Source organism: Blennius ocellaris, assembly GCF_963422515.1.
Source record: "Blennius ocellaris genome assembly, chromosome: 14".
In the NCBI taxonomy this organism is placed as follows: domain Eukaryota; kingdom Metazoa; phylum Chordata; class Actinopteri; order Blenniiformes; family Blenniidae; genus Blennius; species Blennius ocellaris.
Window position 1 is genome coordinate 21,299,285 of NC_137663.1, and position 25,783 is coordinate 21,325,067.

The 25,783-nt window shown below is 40.4% G+C and overlaps 1 protein-coding gene across 1 annotated transcript in view; it reads right to left on the reverse strand.

Moving 5' to 3' along the window:
* Window positions 1-25,783, reverse strand: part of pcdh1a (protocadherin 1a) — a gene marked incomplete at its 3' end in the record, with an annotated part of 84,591 nt that overhangs the window by 5,841 nt on the left and 52,967 nt on the right. Inside the window, exon 3 of the mRNA XM_080508625.1 lies at window positions 13,658-13,877. Within this exon, the coding sequence (XP_080364751.1) occupies window positions 13,658-13,877 (220 nt within the window). The remainder of the gene's footprint in view (window positions 1-13,657; window positions 13,878-25,783) is intronic.

A 25,783-nucleotide genomic window follows, 5' to 3' on the forward strand; every position in this document is an offset into this window, starting at 1 on the left:
GCGATGTGATATGTCAAGCAATTCTAAAGCTTTGTCAAGCGGTGACAACGTACACAAGGCATCCCCAGATAAAATAGATCCAAAACAACGGTGGAAGAATGCGGGTAAAGGCTGCTAAATGATGACATGCTTCCTTTTGTAAGTAATATAATAGTTTGTCTGCTAGTGCTGGAGGTGTTTGTGAAATGCTTGGCACAGGACAGCTTCATGCCTCTGCCCACAGCTATATGTCTGACTTGCTGGCCAATTACTGGCGGGAAATTGCATTGTGAACCCTGACAACAAAATATTGATCTGTGGCACCAACCAATACAAAAAAAACCCCCACTTATTATGAGCATAAAAGAGGCAGGTGTGAAATGATCAGAATCAGTTAGCATGTTCAGGAGTCTTCCTTTACTGATTTAGTTCAAGCAAGGCAAGCTTGGTTTCAGCTGTCGATACACTGAACTGAACGGAATCATCAAATTACTGCACAATCATTTCACAAGCAAGGTATTATTCCAGCACTGCATAGTATGTCTCATTGATACACTTCATATACAATTCAAGATTTTTTGTTGCGTCAGTCACTTTTCCTTAATATGGATTAAAGTAGCCCTACTGTGTGTGTATTTCGCCAATATGCTATAAAGGGACATTTCACGAGAATACACATCCACATTACACAGACCTCAGGTTGATATGAAGACTATGCCACTGTGATTTAAAAAAAATGTTTTATACATGTTCTGAAACTGTCACTCTCTTTTTAAACATTTAATTTCATGATTTTACTTCATTTCCACTATAGTGCACTGGATTGAGCTGTATAGAAGATGGATGGATGGGTGGATAGATTTACCCATTATTAATTTCTTAAAGGGATATTTCCTTAATAATTAAAAACAGAAAAACATCCTATTGGCAAAAGGCCTCCCCTGCCCCCCAACAAATATTCCTGCAGCTGCTTCCTCACTTAAAATCTCCAGTGACCCCACTATTTGGAAACCACTGCTCATAAGTATTCAAGAGAGTACTTAAGGGAGAGAGTTGAATGCTCAGTGTGGGTCTAAGAAGCATTGGTTAGACAACAGTACTTTTCTCCAAATTATAAAAATTTGCATTTGTTCTTGAGGCCACCACAGGTATTTTATTGATGGTGTTCATTGAAATGTTTACCGTGGGCAATGCCACAAAGAAAAAAAAAAGTGTAATACAAAACAGTGGAGGGAATGATTCCATTTTAAATATAGTATGGTTGGAAAAGTTTTTTTTTTTCATACATACCTTGAATGAAGTTATAATGCAGTTAAACATATGCGGACAATGTGATGTATTGGGTACTGTCAAATTCCACTGTAGCCAAATGTTGGACTGAATATAGAAGAACATTACTGCAGAGACACTTTAGCTTCATGGGCTTTTTTCCCCCGACAAACTGTTTTTGCATTCTTATAATATATTTATACCTGCTTGCATAATTACATTTAGGCCCACTCTACTTCTTTCTCTCCGTGTTTCACTCAGTCCTGAAATAGGAAACCTTGCATTTCCTGTTCGGTTTTCTGTGTAATTTAATTAGAAATGCTCAAAGAAATGTAGACTAAATCCCTGTGGTGCAGGGTTGTGACTGGACGCTCAATAGCCTGATGATTTTCTTCTTTTTGGTTCTTTCTTCCACATAACTCATCACAAATTTTGCACATTTTGGGGAAAAGAAGATAATTTATTAACAAGTTTGAAACCAACTGTTTGAAAGTGTTAAGGCTGCACTTTAGCTTGATTGACTCTGCTTTGCTGAACTGTGCTGATTGTGAATTTCAGTGAGTGGCAGAAGTCTGATACAGGTGCAGATATGGAGGAAGAAAAAAAAACAACAAAAAAAACAAACAAAAAAAATGTGCAGGACTTTGGCTTAATAACTGGTGACAGTACTGAGGTTAAAAGAGAAAACCAAAAATACTTTTTTGTGACTGCTTGAGAGGGGAATATTGTCAGGATAATTAAACTGAACATTTTATCACCCGAGCCATTCTCTGATTACTGTGTGACATTTACTTGAAGAGTCACTTGTCTATTCCTGTCTCACACCCAAACATCCAAACGTTCTTTCTTCTTCTTGTCTGAATGTCTCTTTCTTGCTCCCTGCCTTTGAAGCTTTCTTCCTGCTTTAGGCCCTTTCTATGGCCCTTTCACAGAGCCAGCAACCCATGCCCTCGAACTAGCAGGTAGAAGATGGTTCATTTTCCAAAGGCTGAAAGAAGAACTACACATGCAGTCTTCAGCCTGTTCATGTTTGTTCCATTTAAGCTTCTTATTTCTTTGAAGAGACTTTTTTTTTTTTCAAACACGTGCAGTCTATCCAGTATTTTGAAGGGATATCAATAGTTCCAAGCTCAAATGACACAAAATAATATGGGTACGTTATTTCCTCCAATGAGAAAATCAAAGTTCTCCCCAAACGTGATCGCCATCTTTAATCAGTGAGGAAAGAATTCTTCCCCTCTGAGGACATTTCCCCAGTGTATATTTCTGTGCGCGAACTTTCATGCTCACTATCTTTCACCCATTGATCTTATTGACATGTAAAAAGGATGTCTTCCATGAGCCATTTGTTGTTCTTCCTCCCCTTTGGATCAAGATGTTATCGCTTTGCTAATTCTGTCTTTGATCCCTTCAGCCTGTGACGTGAGAAGCAGTTAACTTGCAAAAGCTAACATTAGTTGCTAATTAGCCTACACCTGCACAGTGCTGCTGATAGAAAAATGGTACAAGCACGCATTCAAAGACTTGGTCTGTACCGCAGTAACATATTTTTTCCATGTCTTGTGGGTTTCACATTACCCCCGCCTGTGGCTGTGGTTGTTCCATGACGGCTTTTATCAATTGATCATACATCATATCCTTCAACCAGAAACCAAGCGGTCAGGCTCAGATTTATATCAGAGTGCTATGTGGTCTGAATGCATTGCAGGCAAAATGCACGTATCAGCACCAGTGATAAAAAAAAAAGAACAGGAAAGATAGCTGCGATAAAAGTTAATATGTGCAGATTTAAATAATTCAGTCACAGGAGGCACATAATTTTCATGCCCAGTTTAGACAAACATCAGCATAATCTCACAAAATCCCATCCATAGACTCATGTAAGCAGCCCATGCAGTGGCTAAATAATTACTCTGGAGAGGCGAGTGCTTTATTTGACCATTTACTGTAGACAGAGCTGCTGCATGACTGACAATTCTCTGGGAAAGTCGGCATACTAACGCAGTCAGACGGAAAGCTCTGTTCCCACAATGGTCTGAACAATACAGCTATGTGTTTGGAGCAGGACAATTCAAATTTATAACATGATGGAAAATGAAAATTGCCTTTTTGTGTTGCAGAGAGGCTACAGGAAAAAGAACAGCAGCCGTCTCCCATTGCTGCTCTGCCCATCTGTACCCTCTGCCAGGCAATAGCTTTTCTGACAAGGCTTTGATTAGGGCAATGAGAAAAAATATCACATGGAATCAAGCACAGGGCTTAAAATATAAGTATTAAGGGAAATTGCAAATTTTGGTCTTTAAATATGGACTTAAAGAGAAGCCCAAAACACAAGAGGCAGCAGGGGGTCATCAAGAAAGCTTCTGAGGCCAGCGTGGTTCCTCCCTCCCCTGTTGTTCCTTAGTGATAAATTGAATTCTGCTGCTAACATTTGATTGACTATGTTTTAAAGCCAGAGTGTGGTGAAGAAGGGCCATGTCCTTTCATGTAGTCGAAATCTTCACACAATAACACCATTATTGTCGGACAAAAAAAACTAGCAGAGAGGCGAGGCCGGGACACTCAGGTATAACTGGGAGACTGAGTATTTTGGTTAATTGAATGAAGGCCACACCTGCACTTTAGTGCTGTCTTGTGTATTAAAAGAGCATTAAAAGGGGCAATATAAATGTTTTATCACATTAAAGTATCATAAATGGGCAGGACATACTCTACATTATGTGATAATAAAATTAAAATTTAATGCCCTGATGGGTAAACTGGGTCATGAACACAGCAGCAGTCCAGGTCTGTCTGTGACCCGCGGAGTGCTTTGGCTGACTACCGCTGCCTGTTTGGCCAGAACGCAGTGATTTTTAAACGTGTTCTACTGAAACAGTTTTTGGCCATATTTGCCATGTTTTTTTTTGCCATGTGAATAATATAGAGAGCATGAGAGCTGGTAATGGCAAATCAAGTGCAAAGCGGCCATCACAATAACAGCAACAAAGCAGCGAGAGCACAAAGCAAATGCACATCGAGAGCAAACATCCGTCTCTCTTGCATTTCTTTTTTTTTTCTATTAGAGTCTCCTCTTGCCATCTGTTTTTTTTCAGAGCCTGTGGTGGCTGTATGTTTGATGGGTACCTCATCTCCAGGCTAGATACTGTTTCAGGAGACAGCTCATCAAGATGAGTGACAAGTGTTGGGGGCCCTGCACATGGCATGACCATCCGAGAGGGAGTTACCGAAAGGGAGAATGAAAAATTCCATAAAATGTCTTTAACCGGGGACATAGTGACCAAGGAACTCTTTGACGAGCTGCCTGTCTCTGTTCAGGCTCTGAAGTTTGCAGCAAGCAGGAAATCAGTCACGATTGTACAATGCATTCAAGCACACGCTCTAATTAGACTGGTGGAGCGAAGCTACATCGGCATGTAATATTCTCTCAGAATTACTCTACTTTTGGCTTGAGAACAAGGACTCTTCAGGGGTGGCTCGGAGAAAAGTAAGCCTTTAAAGTGAGTTTTGAAAATTACTGGAATTGGTGAAGTAATGACGGAGACGTGGCATTGATAGAAAAACTCCATCAAGCTGGAGCAAAAATGCAGCGAGGACCTTGTATAACAGGGCTGTAAAATGCCAGTTATGTCACCTAAAATGCATAACACTGTAATATACTCGGCCATGAGGATAAGCAAGACCAATTTGAGTCTTTTTTTATTTAGCTTAAGGCATGCACAATATTGACTGCATGATATACCATGTTAACACAAAACTGCAAATTAAGAATTGATTCTTTCACCGAGGGGGGGGGGTGCTGCTGCTTTTCATTTGATGTTAGGACATTTTCGGTTTCACTGGATGTAGTTCTCATTGAGTTTCTAAGATCCTTCAACTGCAGTGAATTTTGAGATATCTTTGTGAAAGCCTTAAAGCAAGAGCGGCTCGGTTCCTGTGAGACTCACTGGAAATAAGGAAATGCATGTCAGTCCCATACAGTACAATTCCAGTCCCTCAAGTGCCATCCATCATTGAAGGGCAGAACACTAGTTAGAGGGAGGTTCAGCGGCTCTCGGTCCCCATCACACTATGATGGAGAGATGACCCCCGGGGCCTTTCTCTGATGCTGGTTTGAGCAGCCTGACCAACTGAGGTTGAAGTAGAACTGGCCCCTAGCCAGCGTCCCCTCCCGAATACACAGTGCACTACCTGCTCCGTGAATCTGGGGTGAGACTGGGTAAAACCTACTGAGAGCTCTCCTGCCACTTTCTATTTCTTCCTCCATAATTATCCTTAAAGTTTTAACTCCAGATCCCATCGACCTAGAAGTGGACATTCAGCGATAACGGGGCACCTCTTTTAGCCGTAAGCGACACTGTGCTAATTAAGGAATTCTTCTGCATGTGTCTTTATAAACTTGCAAACTTTCAAGCCCAAATTTATCAATGCATTACCACCTCCAAACCTGCTGCTTCAGCCATGCTGCTGCCCAGACTCACTGGCGTGGCAAGAGTGGGCAGCGTGCGATCCAATTTTTTGCCTAAGCACAGAGAGCCATCCATTTTTGTAAGAGTAATACACAAGCACATCTAAAGCTTAGGGCTACTGGCTTAGGCATGCTGCCTCACTCATTCATTTTACAAGCTTAGTGCTAAAACCAGACAATTTCAGTGGCAGCGTGGTGTTAAAAGCACTATTTATGGAACCTAATGTGTGCTTATATGCATGTACTTTTCTTGTCGGTGCATAATTCTGAACACTCATCTGGGTTTTCATCCATGATGTATACATGTAGATAAGAGCTGAGTAGCTTGTGTAGATGTCTATTAAAATAGCGAGGACTGTGAGACGTGTGCCTGGAAAATGCTCCAAACATGTTCCACTAAGGCCCCAATGATTTCTGCTTACTTCTTTTCCATTATTCAAACCATATCCGTATTTATTTCAATGTTTTGTGAGCCACATTTACCACCCTTTTTGTTGCTGTTTTTGGAGACCGCTTTAGTTGATACCAAAATATGATAAAAAATGCATTTAATGAACACAATAAGGTTAAAATACTAATGAGCAATACAACATGCACTGTAAAAGCCCACAACAAACTTCCCATTCTCTCAAAATCAGGCTATTATCAGTGATGTTACCCCAGTCTTCTCGTCACTGGACACAATGATGAAACTGCAGAGAAATCACTTTTATGTGTAAAAGAAGGTTGTATGAAATTGAATGCAAGGGGGTGGATTTATTGGGATAATGGGACTTCTTTTCGGGCTCTATCTAGATTTCACATGTGGCTGCAATCTCTACCGCACAGTAAGTCAGTTCACTCTAAAAGACAATAAGCCAATTCCGTACTTTGCTCCAGTTAATGGTGTGCGATGTAATAACATGTCCCTTCTGTCACAAAACTCCCTTTTCAAAAGGTCTGGCCTGTCTGCAGCCATTTGACAAACGCTGTATTGTGTGCGGCCAAAGTTTGGGCTGAGAGCGCTGGTCTCATTGTCGGTGAGCACACAAGCGAAAGCACATTTTCAGTTTCAAATTGGGCGAAGGGAAATCTAGACACATTCAAAACCTGTGACGTGTTGACACATCATCAGCACCACTGGATTCTGCTGCATTATCCCATGAAGTCATTTGAAAAAGGCTTATAGTTTTCCATTGTCCATGGTGTCAAAGCCTTATCCAGGTTAGAGAGTTTAATTCTGCTCCAGTTAGGCTCTTCCAGTGACCTATTTGCTCTGGAATAAAACTACAAACAATTGTGGGTTAACAAACAGCAGCAGCTGATGTGAGCCCAGCATAATGCGTGTGCTAGAATGAGCTTGGGATTATAGGCATATTACTCATGACAACTTGCCTCCAGGGACTACTTGTAAAGACTTTTTTTTTTTAACGTCCCCAACAGAAGCCTCCACAAAACTGCCAGTCTCATGACCTGTCCCCTTCTCTGGGTGGTGGCAGCTCCAGCAGTAGCTGGCACGGGCCACCGTGCTGGTGCAGCCTGGCATGGTCTACTCCACTCAACAGTACTAACAGGCAGAGACACTGACAAGGCACAATGACATCTGCTTGAGGAAACCCACACCCCTGCATCAGCACGCAATGCTGGCACCCGGGCAAGGGCCCAAGCTGGCACTTATAAGACCAAACAAGCTCCATTAGGTTGACATGCTGCCTTTCAGGCGGCACAGTGTCTTCCTCCACATCCTTATTTTGAAAAAAAAAAAAAAAGTCCTTATGCTTCTCATACACAAAACAGATGTTCATGGAAAACACGTAATGTTACTGCAGCACTGGCGAAAACAGTGACACCCAGTCGGATACTGATACGGTGAATCCCTGACAGCAGAAAAAACCCTTGACAGGAGTTCAAACGAAAGAAATATATGAAGCTGCATGCATCATCTGTGAGATCTAAGGCCAGGAAAATCAGACAGTATTACTAAAGAATCTCATTATCATGCAAATGCCATTTATTCCATTTTATCTCACCCCTCTCAATAGTCCATATGGCAGTGAGTCCGCACGGAGGAAGACACGGGGAGACCTCATGCTGGGCACGCGGCCACATCAAAATTCCTCCATCTGTGGTCAATTGAGTTTGCATGAGTATGTGTTTTGTGTGTGTGTGTGTGTGTGCAAGCCATTACCTGTCTTCCATGCACCTGTGTCAGTGCTATCCGCACATCACTGCCAAAATGGCTAACCACTGATCCCTGGAAGAGTGATTATTGTCTGAGTTGGACTGGACATGACGGGAATGCTGGTCAAACTTATGCCTGAAGGGGACAGAGGGGTCCTCGGATGACTCATTCCCCATTTATGTGATATGAGTCCAGGTGTGTGCTGTGGCCCCAATAACCTCACTGGCTTAGGCAAATATTGACAAAAACTTCTGAAAGGCATATGTGTCATAATCATTGATAGAAGCAAATCAAAACCAACTAAGAATGGAACCAGGTCAACTTTGGGATTACGGATGATTAAAGTTGCCTGATGTGGTTTGCAACTGTGATTTTCGAGGAATCAAGCATGTTATAATTTACTGAATCCCCTTTAATGATGCTTTAAAGATCACATGATGTCATCACATGACATGTTGCATTTCCTGCTGAGTCAATCGATCACTTTGACATCACGGCTGATCAAGACCCGATAATCAGTATCTGAGATGTAGTGGGTGGACTGGTGGGACAGAAACAGTCCCCCTGGTCCCTCTCTGACTCACTGTGGAGGACAAATCATGCATCTTGACAGCAACCAGACATACATGATAAGCAGTTTTCATGCTGTCTGAAGCAATCAATTTAAAAGGAATTACAGAGCTCAGTGATTACGATGAGAGTCTATTAAAGTAAAACAGCACCGTAATCAAAATGATTTACAGATTTGGGGTGTGAGGCAACACCCTCCACTGCAAAAACAAACACATGCATGCATGCATGCACGTGCGCCTACTGGACAAACATTTCTGATGAGATTAACTAACAGTTGAGAAGTGTGCACGCATGAAAGTACGAGTGGAAAATACACATGGGGAAACTGGAATGGAGTGCACTCTACACAGCCTGAAGACAAGAATTAGCAAAAGTGGGAGGAGGGAGCAGCTGCTCAGGCATACAAAAAAAGGAACTCCAGAAATTAATTGCTGCAGATCGGGCAGCATACATGTCATATATCAGGGATTTTATTGCTGCAGTTTGAATCTACTCTTAATTTCAAGGCCAGGGACCATGAGGGAATGTATGCTGATGCCTACTTCAATGAACCAAAGACACTCTTGGAGACCACACACAACACACACATACACATGCATGCACCCATGTACGCACACATACGTACACATGCTTTCCTGCTACCCAGACCGGAAAACCAAGGTCAAGTGAATTCATTCTGCAAGAATCCTGAAAAGACGGAAAATATATACAGACAAAAAAAAAGAGATACTTCTCACACAAAAAAAAGGGGGGTAAGAAAAAGTGCCTAAATATAGATCAGTTTAAAAGCAGTTGAATTATTCCCTACTAATAAGCCACCTTTGGCACTAATATCCTTAATGGCAATATGCTATAAATAAAGAAACTGCAGGAAGTTGGATGCGGTAGCAATATATTCTCATAGAGCCGAGACTGAAGGAGCTGATCTAATTTTAGCTTATTGCAACACCACAATTTTAAACTAAAATACAATAATAATACAAAAGTAAGAATATTTTATTATATTTTTAAAAAGAATCATTGTTTCAGAATAAAACTTTTTCCTTATTGTCTTTTGTTTTATTTATTGGTTTTTTTCCCCCTTAAAATGTCAACAAACATCTTTGGAGAAAAAGGGGAATCTGTATCTGGAGGTCCTTTTGGATTTCTAAAATGTAGAATTTCTTGAAGCCCAGTTTGTTATGAACAATACAGTTTAGTCTCCTATGGATAAAGTATCAAATAAAAACCAAAGGCAGAATCCATAACAGCAATATAATATTGTAGAGATTTGTTCAGAAATTTGTCTTTAGAGAAGTTTTACAGGGATTTTTTTTTTCCAAACTAAAGCGCTGAAATTACACTGAATAGTGGCTGTTCATTTTTCATAGTCTAATATTTTCTTATACTTTCCAGTCTTGTATACCATCCAATTTCTACAATTTTTTTTTAAAGCTGTGCTTATGCGAGTGTAAGTACAGAATATGTCTTAGCTTTCCCATTTAGAAGATTTCTTCCACGATCTTTCGCCACTGATCATGATTACTTTCTTGCTTGTGACAAACAATGCTTTTACCAGATATTTGTCATTCAGTGAGATAATTCCTTGTGGGATTTTACTGAGACGTATATAAGGGTCTTTAAGGCTAGTATAACACAAAGGCATATGAAATATGTGTTTTCTAATAAAGATTTAAGTTGAAAAAAAAAAACAGAATCTGTTCCTTCTTATTTTATCCAACATAATACAGAAAGTTATGACGCAGAGTCTTTGTAATCTTCCTTGTTCAACCTACATTTCAGCCTCTATATTGATGTTTTTAATGTTTTAGGTCAATCTAATATATGCAAAAGAGGATAGATTAATAGCTATGCAATATAAAATATAACGATAAGAGTACCAGTGTCTTCAAAGTGAAACCTTTGGATGATCAGCCGTCATGGAGTGACACACTCTAACCTCTAACCACAAGACTTTCATATCAAGTTGGAAAGCACATAAGGTTAATGCAGATCACTACTGGACTCTTGGATTTCCCCACTCTTTGTAGTTACAGCTCTTAAATCCTGCTGTCCTCCATTGGGGCTAAAACAATTCTATTTTGAGAATGTAAAGAGGAAAAAGTACAGATATTTGTGTTTAAACATTTGAAGGAACAATAAGAAGGTGTCACATAAATACACAATATAAACTATTTGTACTTTGATTTCTCTATTTATTACAGTATGTAGGAATGCACACATCAGGATATAGATATTGAGGTTTTGAAAAAATAAGAACTTGTATTTAAGGGGTTAAAATCCTGAAAATGAAGGTGGAATTAGTTTGATTGAGAATAAAGTGGGAAAACTGGGAAGAACCAGTTTCTAATATTTTTTTATTTGATACACAGAAATATGTATGAGTGTCAGCAATGGAAGAAAATTTAAGGTAAGTGTTAAACATATTCAGGAACAATAAGAAGCTGCCACTGGAATATTACACAATACAAACTATTTGTATGTCGTTGTAGCTATCTTTTGTATCAATCCACATGTCACATATAGGTCAATATGTCTATTTGATTCTATGTTGTCTCATCTGAGCAGCATAATTGAATCATAATTTGTTTGCATTTTTGTATCACGGTGAGAAGGTCGTGGGTTCAAATACAGGCCAGGCCTTTTTGTGCACACGTGAGAGTGTGTGGTTGTCCATGTCTTTGTGTTAGCCCTCCCCTGCCTTTGCACATAGTTAGCTAGGATTGGCTCCAGTGGCCCATGACCCCGAACTAGACAAAGTGGTACATACGATGGATGAATTGTTTTAAGAATATAACATTATCAAAGTAAAAATCAACGCTTTTGACAACCCCAGTCAGATCCAATTTCTGTATATGAATAAATGGCCGAACAAAAAGTGATACTGTGCTATAGTGCTCCGCACTGCAGGCTACAGGCTTTAAAAATGCAGATTCACCAGTGTAAAAGTTCAGCTGGTGGAACAAAACACACATCCGCGTCGATATTTTTGGGGCCCAGTGATGCAAAGGCTGACAGTCTGGGGTTCATATATTGTGTTTTATCCAACTTAAATGGAGTGACACATTGTGCTCACCTCCCCATTTTTTGCCTGTCAGTCATCTTTACTGCAATGAATAAAGCTCTGCACCAGTACAACCTGTCACTCTGTCACTCAAATGTTTAAAAAAAGACTCGGCGTCACCATTCAGGTGGAGTGGGGTAGGAATTCCTCTGTCTCATTTGATTTTTCTGTCTAATCTTTCAGTTTATTTGGGCTCTCTGTTATCTCCCTGAAGTGGGAATCACATTTTAATTAGGTCTATCCTTGGTTAGCGGTTCATCTTTGCATCTCCCTGTCCTCTGTGCTCATCCTATGGGCTTTGCTTGCTCGTCAGAGACTCTTAGTCCCCGCTCCCTGTCACAATCTAACATCTTGTGCCACCTTTTCATTCTCTAACTGCTCCATCTTCACTCACAATGTTGCTCTCCTGCTGTTGACAACAAAGAGCAGCCTGTCTCACAAAAACGTCTGTTCTGCAGATGGGAAAGAAACACAATAAACAGCCACAACAATAGAGGGGGGGGAATGCATATATTACAGAATCTAAGTGCAGAGACAAAATAAATGAAAGTAGTCAACTGTTGGTTCCTGTTGGCTACTATTGGCTCCTACTGGCTCCTGTTGGCTGCTGGGCTATCAACTGCTACCAGTGTGCAGAGTGACCAAATCTATATATTGAATGTAACGTTTAGCAATCTGAGCTGTGCAGGGTCACAGGGAAGAGCCGCATTGGAAAAAGTTGATCCTCTCCTGCATATGTGTTCGTAGCTCCACTTTTAAATCATGGTGTCACAAATGAACACAAACAAATAAACATCTGAAATAGAGATGAATAAATCAGCTAATGAGAGCCAACACAGTTGTCTGGTAAAGAGACGATACATCACAATGCAAGACAGTATACTAATAATAGAACTTTGTCATCTGCTGTTTTGGCATGACGGTGACACATTTTAGCCTTTGATCCTTGCAATGTTTTGTGACGAGGGAGTGCTTGGGATTGAAATAAGTTGTTTTTTTTTGTGTCTCTCTTCAATTGAAAAAAAACTGAAATCTCTCAGCACTTATGATGTACAGTCCCGCTGACAATAGATGCATCTGTGCCTTTTTTTTTTTTTCACTCACAGTGTGACAACATAGCTGTCAATGCTGATCAGCAACTCTATCAAGTCCTCTTCGCTGATGCATACCCCGTTTTTGTATGGGCCAGTGAAAGCACTGCCGCTTAAATCCGCACCGTGGTGAATGCAGAAAAAGCAGAGCCTCCCCATGCTTTTCAGCTGAAGTCATAATAATGGGACGCACTAATGATGGATAAATATAAGGAGAGGGCTGAGACGTTGTGGGTAAGCAGCAGAATATTATCATTGAAAAGTGTGTAGTCCAACGAGTGGCGTGAATGCAAAGTACTATAATAACGGAAAATGCACCATGTGAATCACTTACCATAGTGTGTTACATGACAGGTAATGGATTATATTTGGCAGCTTAAGGCAGCAAAAGTGTTATTATGATACACAGTTCACAAAATGGCAGTTTGAGCTTTTTTTCTAATACTACCCTATGCTGAGACCATCAGTGCTCAGCCTGTGGATTGATCACTGAGCCTGGAAATTATGGCACCTGCACACCTAAGCTTCACGGCAAGTTCCTTGCAACAAGAGTCAAAGAAATGCTTAGAGTAAACACACTGTTGTCTGCACAGATGTCATGGTTCAGATTTATTTAGAGGGCAAATGCTCCATTAGTTAGGCTTTTTAATTAGCACACTTGTGAGAGTGGGTCATTAAGGATGTCTGACAGAAGACCTGCTGATGAGGGGGATGGAGGCACTGCTTACTCTGGCCTCGGTACCGCACGCACGCATGCACATCCACATCCACATCCACATCCACACACACCCAAACGAGTGCGGATCTGCTTAAAAACCAATAACATTCCCCCACAGTCATCAACAGACACAGCGAGGCAACATTACGGGTGCCACAACATTTCCACTCCAAGATGGCCACAGAGCACAAACAAATCTCCCACAAATGTCTTCATCACTGGCGACAGTGCGCACACATTGAGGGGCTGCTGGAGCCATTTACATTCAAATACATATTCATAAAGAACATGTTGGATAAGGGGAGGGCGGGTGGGGGATATGACTGTGACTGACCATTTTCTGGGTGTTCAGTCTCTCCAATGCTGCCATCTGGAGTGGTCCTCTCGTAGTGGTCTTCAGGTAGGGTCAGCGGTCCGATGCGAGGTCCGGATGATGACTTGCTGCTGGGAGTCTCCGACTCCTCCAAGCCACTGTCATAGTAGCTGTGCTGAGAGGCATCCTGCAGGTCCTGCACAGGGTTGGCGGTGGAAAAGGTCACTCGCCGATGGGGATGCTTAAGAAATAAAAACAAAACAGAGACACAACAAATGAATTTCTTTCGCAAAAAGAAACAACTCTTTGCAACTCATTCACCTTGGTTTGATGGCTCCACCATGGTTTGTGTGGTATATGTTAGAGCTGAAAACTCCCCCATTAATACCTAGTGTCTGAATTTCATTGGCCTCATAAAGCTCACTCTTGAAAATTCACAAAATAACATTAAATATTAAACACTTTAAATATTAAAGTCTTCCGCACTATTATTATTCGGAGGATAAGGTAGACATATATGCATTGAGTGAGGTTATTGACTTCAGTAAATGGAAGTGAGCAAATTAGCCGGAGGAAAAAACTCTGAGAAACATCATGTATTGAATACTGACTGTATGGAAAAAGAAAAGAAAAATCTAAACAGGCTGGATCATATTGTCCTGTAGAAATAATGCTGAAACAATGCTATGAAGTTACATAAAAATAATAGTTTCTTAGTATTGTCTCAGTTTCTATTCTATTAACAGTTAATTCCTTGATTACCTTGAATGCACCATGAGTGGCACTTACAAGGTAGTGAAGTGAGTGCTTCCTCAAGATTCTAAATATGTTCAGATATGACTTTCGTTGGGTTTTTTTGTGCTAATAATGGCAGCAACCATTCCTGTTTCCACTGTTGTGCGAACATGAATAATAGGTAAGGGGGCAAATCAAGAAAGATAAGCAGATCTAATTTGTCTACTTTGACCACATGATTGTTTAGTAAATTGTAAGGTACATGAGGATATATCTTCATTTGTCCATCAGTTATTGTTTTCCATTTGTTTATTGACATGTACTTTCACTGCAGTCTAATACCAATCATAATGACTTCTGTTCATAATGTTGTTGCAGACCACAGACATAGTAAATACCCAGAGATTACATCTCTATCCTGAGGAGTGATTAAAGTCGGTTTGTAAGCAGCACGTAATAATTTGTTGATCGAGAATTTGCTTGTGCACAAATGCCATATATCTTTAGAGAAAGTATTCTGGCACGTTGATGATGTATAAGATATCAAACCCTATGTTAATTAAAAGGAAAGTATTGATCCATGGTGAAAAATGGAAACACGCGCATTTAATTTAGTCGTTTTCCATTGGATTAAGAGCTCCTAATATGAAACGTGTAGAAAATTAGTAAGGCACATGCATCATGTGTCATTATCAGTCATTCCTATTATTTAATAACTGCAAAAACAGAAAGTCTTTTTGTGCATACTGCCTGATTCCTATGTTATGCGGACAGTGTCTATTTGTGTGGACATGAAAGCAAACATTATAAAACAAGCCTCACGGCTTGTTGCAGAAATCGAGCATGCGAACAGCATTATTATTGCCATTATTGTCATTATTAGTCAGACAAAAGTTTCATTTTCCAAATCTGCTGCTGCCAAATGAATTCTGATGACAATGATTGGTACACTAATCAGTAGCCCCAGTGAGCTACTTCCTATCTCCATATTTTAATATTTCTCTTTCCCCAGCTTTTGATGTTTAACCGAGTGGAAAGCCAGACAATATTTCAGCAATTTAACTAAAAAGGAGTCCTAAGAAGATCTAAATAAGGCTAATGAAAAGAACAAAACAGAACACTGGAAATATGGTTAGTTTGCCGGCATTAGAATATTTCTATAGCTCTTGCTGTGTTATTTTGGTGTGACTTGATGAAAGAATAAGAAGGCAAATAAATGAATGAAGACACTAATGAAATCTTAAGTTTGAAGGCTTCAAGAGAAGCTGAGCAACATAAGAAAAATCATTTGAGATCACACCGTTTATCAAATTGAACGGCTTGTAAATACAGTTAGGAGACCATTAAATATCCTCTTCCAAAGATCGGTTTACTAATGGCTACTTACCACCGATCCACAACAGAAAGATGACTCCTTACAGTGCACACGCAATCGTGCTTCTTTTTCCCCTCCACCCCCACACATGAGCGGCTCTCGTAAAAGTCAGGAAAGCACTGATACAGCAGAACAGCCTTGCCTCTGCTCCACGAGTCAGCCCCGATCAATAACCACGGGGCCTGCGCTTTCTACCATTCAACCACTTTTCTGGCAAACAAATCCATGCCAGAAATCATTGGAACCATCAGCTTTTTAGTATACCCATGCGCGCGCACGCACGCACACACACACGCACGCACTCACTCACGCGCGCACACGCACACGCACACACACACACACACACACACACCAGACACAGAGAAATGCTTTTAGAGCTTAGGTAAGTGCCATCAGTGGCGTTCTTAATACCGTTACTGGGCTTAAAAAAAAATACTTCCAGAAACCTGTTCATCTCCCCATCATCTCAACCCGTCAGCCTGTCATATTTTTCACACTGCACGGATGCCTCTCTGAGGCTTTCATCTAAATAATGATTATTAAACTTCTGAAAGCATGTTTTTCTTATTATTTTATTTTCTCTTTCCCTCCAAGCAGTGCTTCTACATCACTGCTTTAATAAATCCTCCCCAGTATAGAGTGAAGAGAAAACTGCCTTGGATTTCTTGGTTATCTCATCTGTAACATTTAATGGGATGTAAGCTTAATTTTCAAACAAGATTCCCCTAAAAATAAGAAAACAGGGACTTTTTAATGTCTTGGTTTCAGATGTTGATTGTTCTGTTTGCTGTGGAAATGAGGAAAAAAAATAGGGCAATGAGAGGTTTTGGTTTGTTTTTTTTCTATTAAACATGTTCTTTGATTAGTGCAGCTACACATAAAACATTTTTAACAGTGAAACTGTGCTTATCAGCCCTGTGAGGAGTTGAAAACCACAAAGTAAGACCATACTGTTTATCAGGCTCAAGAAGAATTTAAATTGCATGGATTGATCAAACACGTTCTGAAATTATTCAAGAGCCAATTGTAAAAAAAATAAAATTAAATAGACGACACTTTACCAGGAGTTCTTAGCACAGGACCCATCCGTCAAACTGGGTGATAATGAATCCTACTTCCCTCTATGAGGCATTTAAATAGACTTGTTGTTGACTCACGAGGCTGGACCAGACAAATTATACATGCCAATGGAGCATTCCTAAAACATGATTGGTCGTCTCTCAGGCTTCACAAGGATTTAAATGTAAGGGGGCATTTAGTTGTTCAAATATGGATCCTTGCTTAAACTTCTCCTCAAGGCATCACTCCAGAGAGTCAGCATGTTTCCTGAGTATGATAACTAGCTAAGGCTGCAGAGATGGGAAATAGATTCTCCTTTTAGTCAGGACACAAATCCTTTGCCAGGCCTTGGGGGGATGCGGGGATGCGGCAAGACGGAAGGATGGAAGGGGAGGGGGAGTAGGAGGCAGCGAGCAGGAGAGGGGAGTTGGTCAGGCAGACACGGCCGGCGCTTTGGCTGGAGGGGACAAGCAGAAGGATTAGATTCTGGGAGACTGGAGGCGGGGAGAGCGGGATTGTTCGGGCATTGTTGTAGGAGTGAGAAGCTATGGGGCTGAGAATGAAGGAGAGGACATTTACGATGACATCTGAATTCATAACCCCATTTAGACTGGGCTAAAATGGCCTCGTTTATAATAATGCAATCCCAAAGCAGATGGAAAGATACAGCAGGATTCACTGCAGGCTTCATAAAGGGAACCAGGATCCATAAAAAGACAGTAATAAACAAACAATCGTCCTCTGCCTACCTGAAGCTTCAGAAAAATATAAGAAATAAAACACTGCCATCTGCCATATGATTAATGCAACATATTGATCATTTAAAAGAGAAGATGCTGGATATTGGTATTCCTCCATTGCGTGTGTCAAGTGTTGAAACGAACAGTAATCAAGTACCATTTGGTGTCATATAAATTTCCTCTTGAAATTTTGGCAAACCCACAGCCTCTCTTTTTCATACATCAATGAAAACACACAAGAAAAGAGAGCAGCTGTTTTTGTGTGTATGTCCACCTGTTTGACTGCAGGTATTCAGTAGCACAGATGTCACACTTATCTACACCCTAACCACCCTTTTCCCTTCAGAACTGGAATGTCTTGAACCTGATGCACTCAGGAAAAAAGATGAGAAAATCAGCACACTGAATGACAACCTTTCCCTTCGATTCCTGTTTGCGATCTCAAAAGTACAAATTGCTGGTGTTTAAAAAAAAGAAAAAGAAAAATGTGGCAGCACCTCAGCCGGTCAAATTTCAGAGAACAAATCAGCTGGAAAGGATTTCAGACACCTTAATGCACCCATCTTGTAGAATCAAAATGAAAGGAAACGTTTATATAAATGATTTTGGTCACTTATGATAACGAATCGAAGGATGTAATGCGCTGATTGTGACTGATATGCCATCTTTTTGTGAGGACAATGTGGTTGATGCTATCCTAATTGTTGCCATCTAACTACAAGGAAGCCTTCATGGAATTTTAAACGACAAAAATGTCAAATTAAATGGCCTTGTCACCACGACGCAAGGAGAGAAGGTGCTTTGAAAGCTTTGTGATGTGCTTGCGCAAGTTGAAAGCACTCATTGTTAATTAACAGAACAATTCATGTAATATAAAAAAGTCTACACAGAAAGACATTTGAGTTCACAGGTGCTACAGCTTCCATCCTTTCACTGAAGTGTAGAACATACACAACTCACAAAAAAGTTAGGTATATTCAGCTTCCGGGCAAAATTTCAGTATGAACCTAAAAAGAACTGTGACCTTTACAGATGAACTTAAGAATGAAAACTTATGTCAAATTATTTTTGATATGTCAAAGCAGTGTAACAAGCGCAACTATAAAAAGCATTAAATGCAGACTCAGAGCTACAACTACCACGCCTGAGTGAAATTCTCTTTCTGGAGCCACTGTGCCATTACCAATACTGTCTGAAATCCATCATGATATCTTTATCTAGCAGATTACACTTAGGGTGAGACAAAATGAATAAATAAATACACTTTTATCTGTGTAAGCAATTAAAATGACAAATCACTTGTCCGTCAATATGGCTTCACTCGCTAAATTCCAGGTTGAGATAAACAGAGGGAAGGGTGACAGCATAATGGAGGTGTTCAACCTATCAATCAAATCGCCCTCAATTGTTTCAGATTGGTCAACTGGGCAAAGAAGAAGGGAACTTTAAGCACACTACTCTGCAACCGAACCCTCACCACTATCACCAAGGCTTTGAGCCTCTGGTGATGTACAATTGAAGAAGATACAATCATATTCTGACACAACTTTCTTTACAAAATACTGCTAAGGGTTGTGCTGATAAAAGACTCAAAAAGTCTAAATCGGACAATTGTAAGTGAGGAGCCACGCAAGTGAAGGGATGCACTTGAGGTGAGTGAAGGAGAACCCTGCTGCTCTGAGCTTAAGAGTGCATTTTAGGTTATGTTGAGACTGGCAGCCGATATTAAATTCACAGCAGAGTGAGACATCAGAATAAATATTTCATTCATCAATTCAGATTTAAGCCAAACTCACAAGGGAGGGAGTCGGTATCAGATTTAAAGACTGACTTTCAAACTATCCCTCACATCACTCTCCATTTGACTCTCAGCTGTGACGTCGCTTGTGGGGCACGGTTAGCCTGGTTAGCTGGCTTAAAAAAAAAAAGAAATCCTATACATCAGCCAATTCTTTCACTAATGTTGTGTGGTGTGATGGAGGATTCTGCACTGAGACTGGATATTGCACAGTGTGAAGAGAGAGGATACAGCTCCATTATTCTCCCAGCTTGTGCCTGGCTGTTTTGTGTCTGTACTGGGGAAGGGGAAAAAAAAGCTCCACCAGTGTGTTGCTGGGCCTATTCTACAGCAAATCACACAGATGGGTTATTGTTAATGGTTATATCTAATCACTTGCAAATAACAGTGTGGACAGTCTGTCCTAAAGATTGGATTTGAAATAAAAAATAATGTATTTGCCTGCAGCTTGAATAAAGCAATAAAAAGAGATTTCCGGGGCAAATAGCTGTGCCTCAGCAACAAGGAGAGCATATTTGGTGGCTGTGGAGCACCTCTATTGCCATTGCTGATTTGCACTGCTGATCCCTGATGGGACAGCAGACCCTGCTACTCTGTTGTGCTCTCACATTGCACCAAGTTCCCCAGTCCATTGTAAATGCCCTGGAGCTACCTGACACCACTCTGCCGTCAGGTGCCCTGTCATCCAGCCAAGCTTCGCTGATTGCCAGTGCACAGGGCTGCTTGGTACTTATGCAGATGGGGGAGCTCTTCCATCTTCTTTGCCTCTTTTCTGAGCAGATTCCCAGCAGACCTGCAGGTGAGTTAGATTTGGTGTGTGAAGCTCTGTCTTGTGCTTCCAACTTTGCATTTGTGTTGTGTTGACTGATCTGGGAGTGAACATTTGGTCATCGAGCTGGGGCTTTCATTGTATGTAGTTTAACTACACAGCACTGAATTGCTTATGAAGTGAAAGCTTAGTGGTTGATTATTGAACAGGCTGAGATCTATACAGTGAAAACACTGATACCAGTCACTATTAGCACAGTAATAACAACATTCCCATATACAAAGTATACAAAGCATCAAACTATTATTTGACACACCCTTTTGCTATGATTTTTAATATATCTGCTTTATGCAATATGTCACCTGAGAATAACTTTAAGAGGCATCAATCACCCTCTGAATTTTAAGATAAAATGGTTGGAACTCCATTTATAGCACTCTGATTGCATTTCCATTTATATGGTTGCTGCAACATATCTGGATCATAATCAAATATTGCATTATTTCTTATTAATTAATCATAAAATAATCCTTTTAAATGAGTCAGGCGACGACATGTGCTAAATTGGCATATAGAAGTGAATATAGATCTACCACTTATTGACTATTTACAAAATGTACCACTTATTACATTGCTGTGTAAAGAAAATGTTATCTTTCCAAAAGGTGGGATAATAGAAACACACAATACATAAGTGAAACCCCTTTTTTTCCCCGTGTCATCTCGTAAGTAACAGTGTCATAGCTACTCTGTCGCCAAATGTTGGCATATAAATGTTTCATTACACAGGTGTATTGTTTAGGCCCAGTCACTGTGGCTAGTGGAACACTGAATATTGAGAATTCCACTTGGAATTGTGCAAAGCACAACATGGGCTTGGATTGCCACATTGCAGCATCTTGGGTGCAATTTGCAAGTGGAAAGTACAGCTTCTGCAAAGACAATTAGGGAGCAGTAGCCCCCCCACCAATAAAAGAAAACGGGTAAAAAGGGATGCTTCAGAGGACAAATAGTGGAAGCTCTATGTTTCACACAGAGGCAGGTGTAGAGAGAGAGAGAGAAAGAGAGAGAATGAGAAATAGAAAGAGAAAGAGAAAGAGAGAGCGACAAAGAAATGAGGTTGTGAGAGTGAGCTGCATTTTATTTACTTTACACTGGAGTACGTTTACAGGTTCTGAAGCCAAAAAGGAATAGTATATTCAACTGGAATACCCTTAACTCTTCAAGCTGCACAAAACCTATGTGGCCCTGTTTATCAATCCTGAGTCAAGGTATATCGTATGTGTACTGGTGCTGGAAAGCCAGACTCCTCCTATTGAATCACGGCTATGTGTCTCTCTGATATTATGAAATGGGTTTTCTGCCCATGTTAAAGGAAACGGCTGATGTCTCAGTGCCCCTGTGATATGAAAAATTCAATTTAAAAGGATGAGAGAAAGAATGGTGCACGGCCTATTTTCATTCCCTCACACTGAGAGATATGAGAATGATGTTCTATTGTGTGGAGGAAATGATGCCAATCGTACTGCAGAGAAATTCCTTCATAATTCAATTCAATTTCTTCTAAATCCCAATGGCAAGCTCCTCTGCCAAAGAGAGGCAGGATGACTGAGACAAAAAGGGAGGGCTGGAGACTAAGATGGAAGGAGAGGGACTAAAGATTGAGACAGAAACAATGGAGAAATGGAGACAGAATCACAGGGAGCAGCCACACTTAGCTAAAGGTAAGAGCAGGAGACACTGATACAGGGTGGAGGGGAAGTGGATGGGAGAAAAATGTTTTAGTGGTGATTAATTTTGATCAGTGTGGCATTTTAAGTATAGCCAACTAATTTCCTCTAATTACCTCTCCGCGGTGTCTGACAGAAGCAGAGAAAATCATTTTGGGCGAGATCTAACAGGACAAACTTCCATTATGTTCAAAACTGGTACACTGGTGGATGGTACAGCAATAGTATACATGTCCTCATTCTAAACATGGCATTAGATACAAAATGTGCAACTTTGATAGTTTGTAGAGAGTATTTCCCCACAGAGTGGGAGCTGCAATTTCCATTTAGTTACAGTGTTTGTGAGTACATCCTGGCTCTGGCATTTTGGGCGTGTGTGCAGGAATCAATGAGCTGCCGCCTCTGAAGGCGCAGAAAAAATGAGCTGCACCACCAAATATGACAATGAAGAAGTGCACCTCTCAGTGTATGCAGCAAGCATAAAACCATAAAGACTAAAGCAGTTGCGAGGGAAATGCATATGGAACTGTTTTTATTTTCCATTCTACCATTATGTCCTCCATTCTCATCCCATCTACTGCTCCCTCTCTCGTTCTCTCTCTCTCTTTCTCACCACACACACACACACACACACACACACACACACACACACACACACACACACACACACACGCACACCCCCACACACACACAGTTGTTTTTGTAGGTGCAATAGCTCCGAGGCAAGCAGCGTGGAATTGGAGTCTTCAAAGAGTCTTGGATTATCAAAGAGACACAGCTACCAGAAAACTAGGGGACACGCTGGAGAGGGGGAGGGAAGAACATAAGCGTGAGGCGGGGTGGGGGAAAGAGTGCAGAGGAGTCAGCATGGGTTTGGGTGGAGGATGAAGTGATCAGACAGGGGAGGGGTGGGGGTGAGGGGTGGATAAAGACCAGAAGTCCCTTTGTTCCCTTTACTGTAAATGGAGAGGGGGGGAAAAGAGGCTGAAGTAAATGCATTAAAAAACAATCACATAGACCTTAATGGTCTTGATAGGCAAGACTGGATTTGCATTCTTCACTGTCTGTGCCACTGCCTATTCCAGAGTATTATATTCGTCTTTCTTTTCTTTTCTTTTTTTTTTTCTTATCCTACACAGTGAATTTCATATCAATGGGAGCACTGGCCTTGAAATACCATAATGTTGTCACAGTAAAACCAAGTATTAATGCAGCAAGACCCACCGAGTGTGAATATGGCTACCACATCTAATGACAAATCTGACTGTTCATGCTATTCCCTAAGAAAGGATGTGGGAGTGCTGGTGTAAATGCATCAACCTTTGACAAAAAGCTCTAAGTCAGCCCCTCTGTCCCACAATGAGCTATGGATCTACCCCCCCCCCCCTTTTTTTTTTTTTCTTCTCCCATTATAGGAGCACTCCTTGCTGTAGAACACATTTCAAGTGAGTGTATGAAACTGATTCTGGTCGGTGCGCGGCTGTCAGCTGCGGGGCGTCATCCGGGAACGATCCCGTCCCTTTGCCACGGCTTCCGCACGCGAAGCCTCCCACCTACGTTGACCTGGTTTGAACTAAATTACGTTCGTTTAGTGTCTGATGGGAGCACAAAGCGCTTTGAGCGCATGGCGTCAAAAACAAATCATCGTCGGAAAAAAAGTAATCTTCTTCTCTGCACAGACTCTTCTTGGGGAAACTGGGTACGCCTGAAGAACAAAAGAGTTCCCCCTGCCGGCACCCATTTGGTAATTTTGGGGCATGCTAAGATTGCACCAGTGGTGCAGTCATTTGTTCTGATACAGGAGGAGGAGAGCAGAGCAGAGTTGAGCCTATTCAGAAAAAAAGTTAGTTGAGTTATTTGTGCCTTGTGCTGTTTAAATGGAAGCAAATGGTGAAGAGCACCAATTAAAGTTTGTTGTAAGGAGGGGCAGCACAGTGATGTCATGGTTAAAACTTAATTTCTTCACATTTGGAATTACCATTGTTGTGTACATGTCAAATAACAAGCACAGGTTAGTGAAGTCTGGCCTTTTTCACTTTAATTACGATAAAGTACATCTTTAGAAATTATATAGTATAGTGGTGATTTTCAAATCGTACCACGTTGATTCTCTGAATAGTCTCACTTTTTCAAATGGAAATTCCCAGTTTCATAGCATTTAATCTTTTGGGCTTCCCTCAAATTGCCTCACAGAATAAAATATCTTTTTGATTTTGTGTCATCATATGGTTAACCTTAAAATATAAACAAGTGAAAGTGAAAGCTGTGTGATAATGCACACTAGAGTTCGGTTAATTGGTATTTTTCTAATATAATGAAAATAGATAATCAAATGTAATGTGATATTCTTTAGTGTCAGAGGAGATTTGGAGGTGAGGGATAAGCTTTAGGGAAGCCAGAGAAAGGCTCAGTGGTTAAACTTAATTGGAAAGGGCGCGGGATTAAAAATTTGGATTGGTTTAGGGTTTTGATGGTGATGCCTTTCCACTGACACTCATTGTCTTTAACTGTGGGAATTAAATATTCTAATATGATTGAACTAATAGGGCAAGAAAAAAATCTTACAGAATGGACATGGGTGTTAGAAATTGAACCCCATTGTGACCCCCAAACTTTCCCACTTCACGTGCTTTTCCATAGACAGTGGATAATAACTCTACATTTGTTGGACGATTTTAATTCAAAATATCTGCTATGTCCTTTTGAATAATCTACAGTGCCCCCAGCTATAACATCTGAAATAAAACTTTAACTCGTAGCTGCAAAATTGTAATTTGTGGCCTTGAAATTATATTTTGTGGCCAGTAAATAGTAATTTCAACCGACAAAATTGTAATTTGTGGCTATGAAATAGTAATGTGTGCCCATGGAATTCTATTTTGTGGCCACGGAATAGTAATTTCAGTCCACAAAATAAGTAATTTATGGCCATGAAATAGCAATTTGTGGCTATGAAATAGCAACTTGTAGCCAGGGAATAATAACTTGTGGCCACAATTTAAAGTTTTATTTCAGTTGTCATGGGTCTCTGTTTCATAATAATCAGTAACTGAACCAAATGTAAGGGTTTTACGCAATAGTTTGTGATTCTTTAATAATTATAATTATTGACTTTCTCTAAATTATTTGAATATTCTATGTACAGTATTTTTTTTTAAACCAGTTATACAAGATTAAACAATTTTATGTATCCACACAGTACTTCTCTTGCTTTCAATAGAGTTATGTTACTGAAAAATTTGTAAGTATCATCAATGCTATGTCAGAGGTATACATGAATTAAAAAAAGATCATCCTCTGCCAAAACTTCTCCCTGACCCCGGATTTTTTTCTGCTAATGCTCCTTGAAGTCCTTTGGTGGCCCTCTAAGGAGGCCCGCCCTCAGATCAGACATGAATCAGCCTCCAAAACACAGAAACTAGGAGTTGAGAGTTTGAAATTAACTCACAAAATACAAAAGAGAACAAACAGCGTGAGACGAACTAGAGGAACATGGAGATGGAAAAGATTTGAAGGAGCTATTCTCTGACACAAAGAGAAAGAAAATGTTGAAAACAGGCAGGTGCGATTGTAAGCACAGTCTGAGGAAATGGTTGGGGGTTTTTTTTGTGTGACATGTCACGTTCAGGCATCATTTGTCTGACAATGTCACCTTTTATTAATGGGTTCCATTTCAGGGAGAATTGATTGTTTGACAGTCCAAATATGTCAAAAAAAAAGAAAGTACTCCTGGGGGGAACTTTCTTTTGCACATAAAAGAATATTCTACAAGTGAGAATATGCATTGCAATGTTTTTGTGCTATTAGTGAAGATAATGTCTGAATGTGCTGTGGCATGTAAGTGAATTGCTTCACTTTCCATATGTAAAGCACTATTCACACTGACTCATCCAGAATTTTTTTTTTTTTAATCACTTCCTCTCCGTGTGATGTAGCTCTTT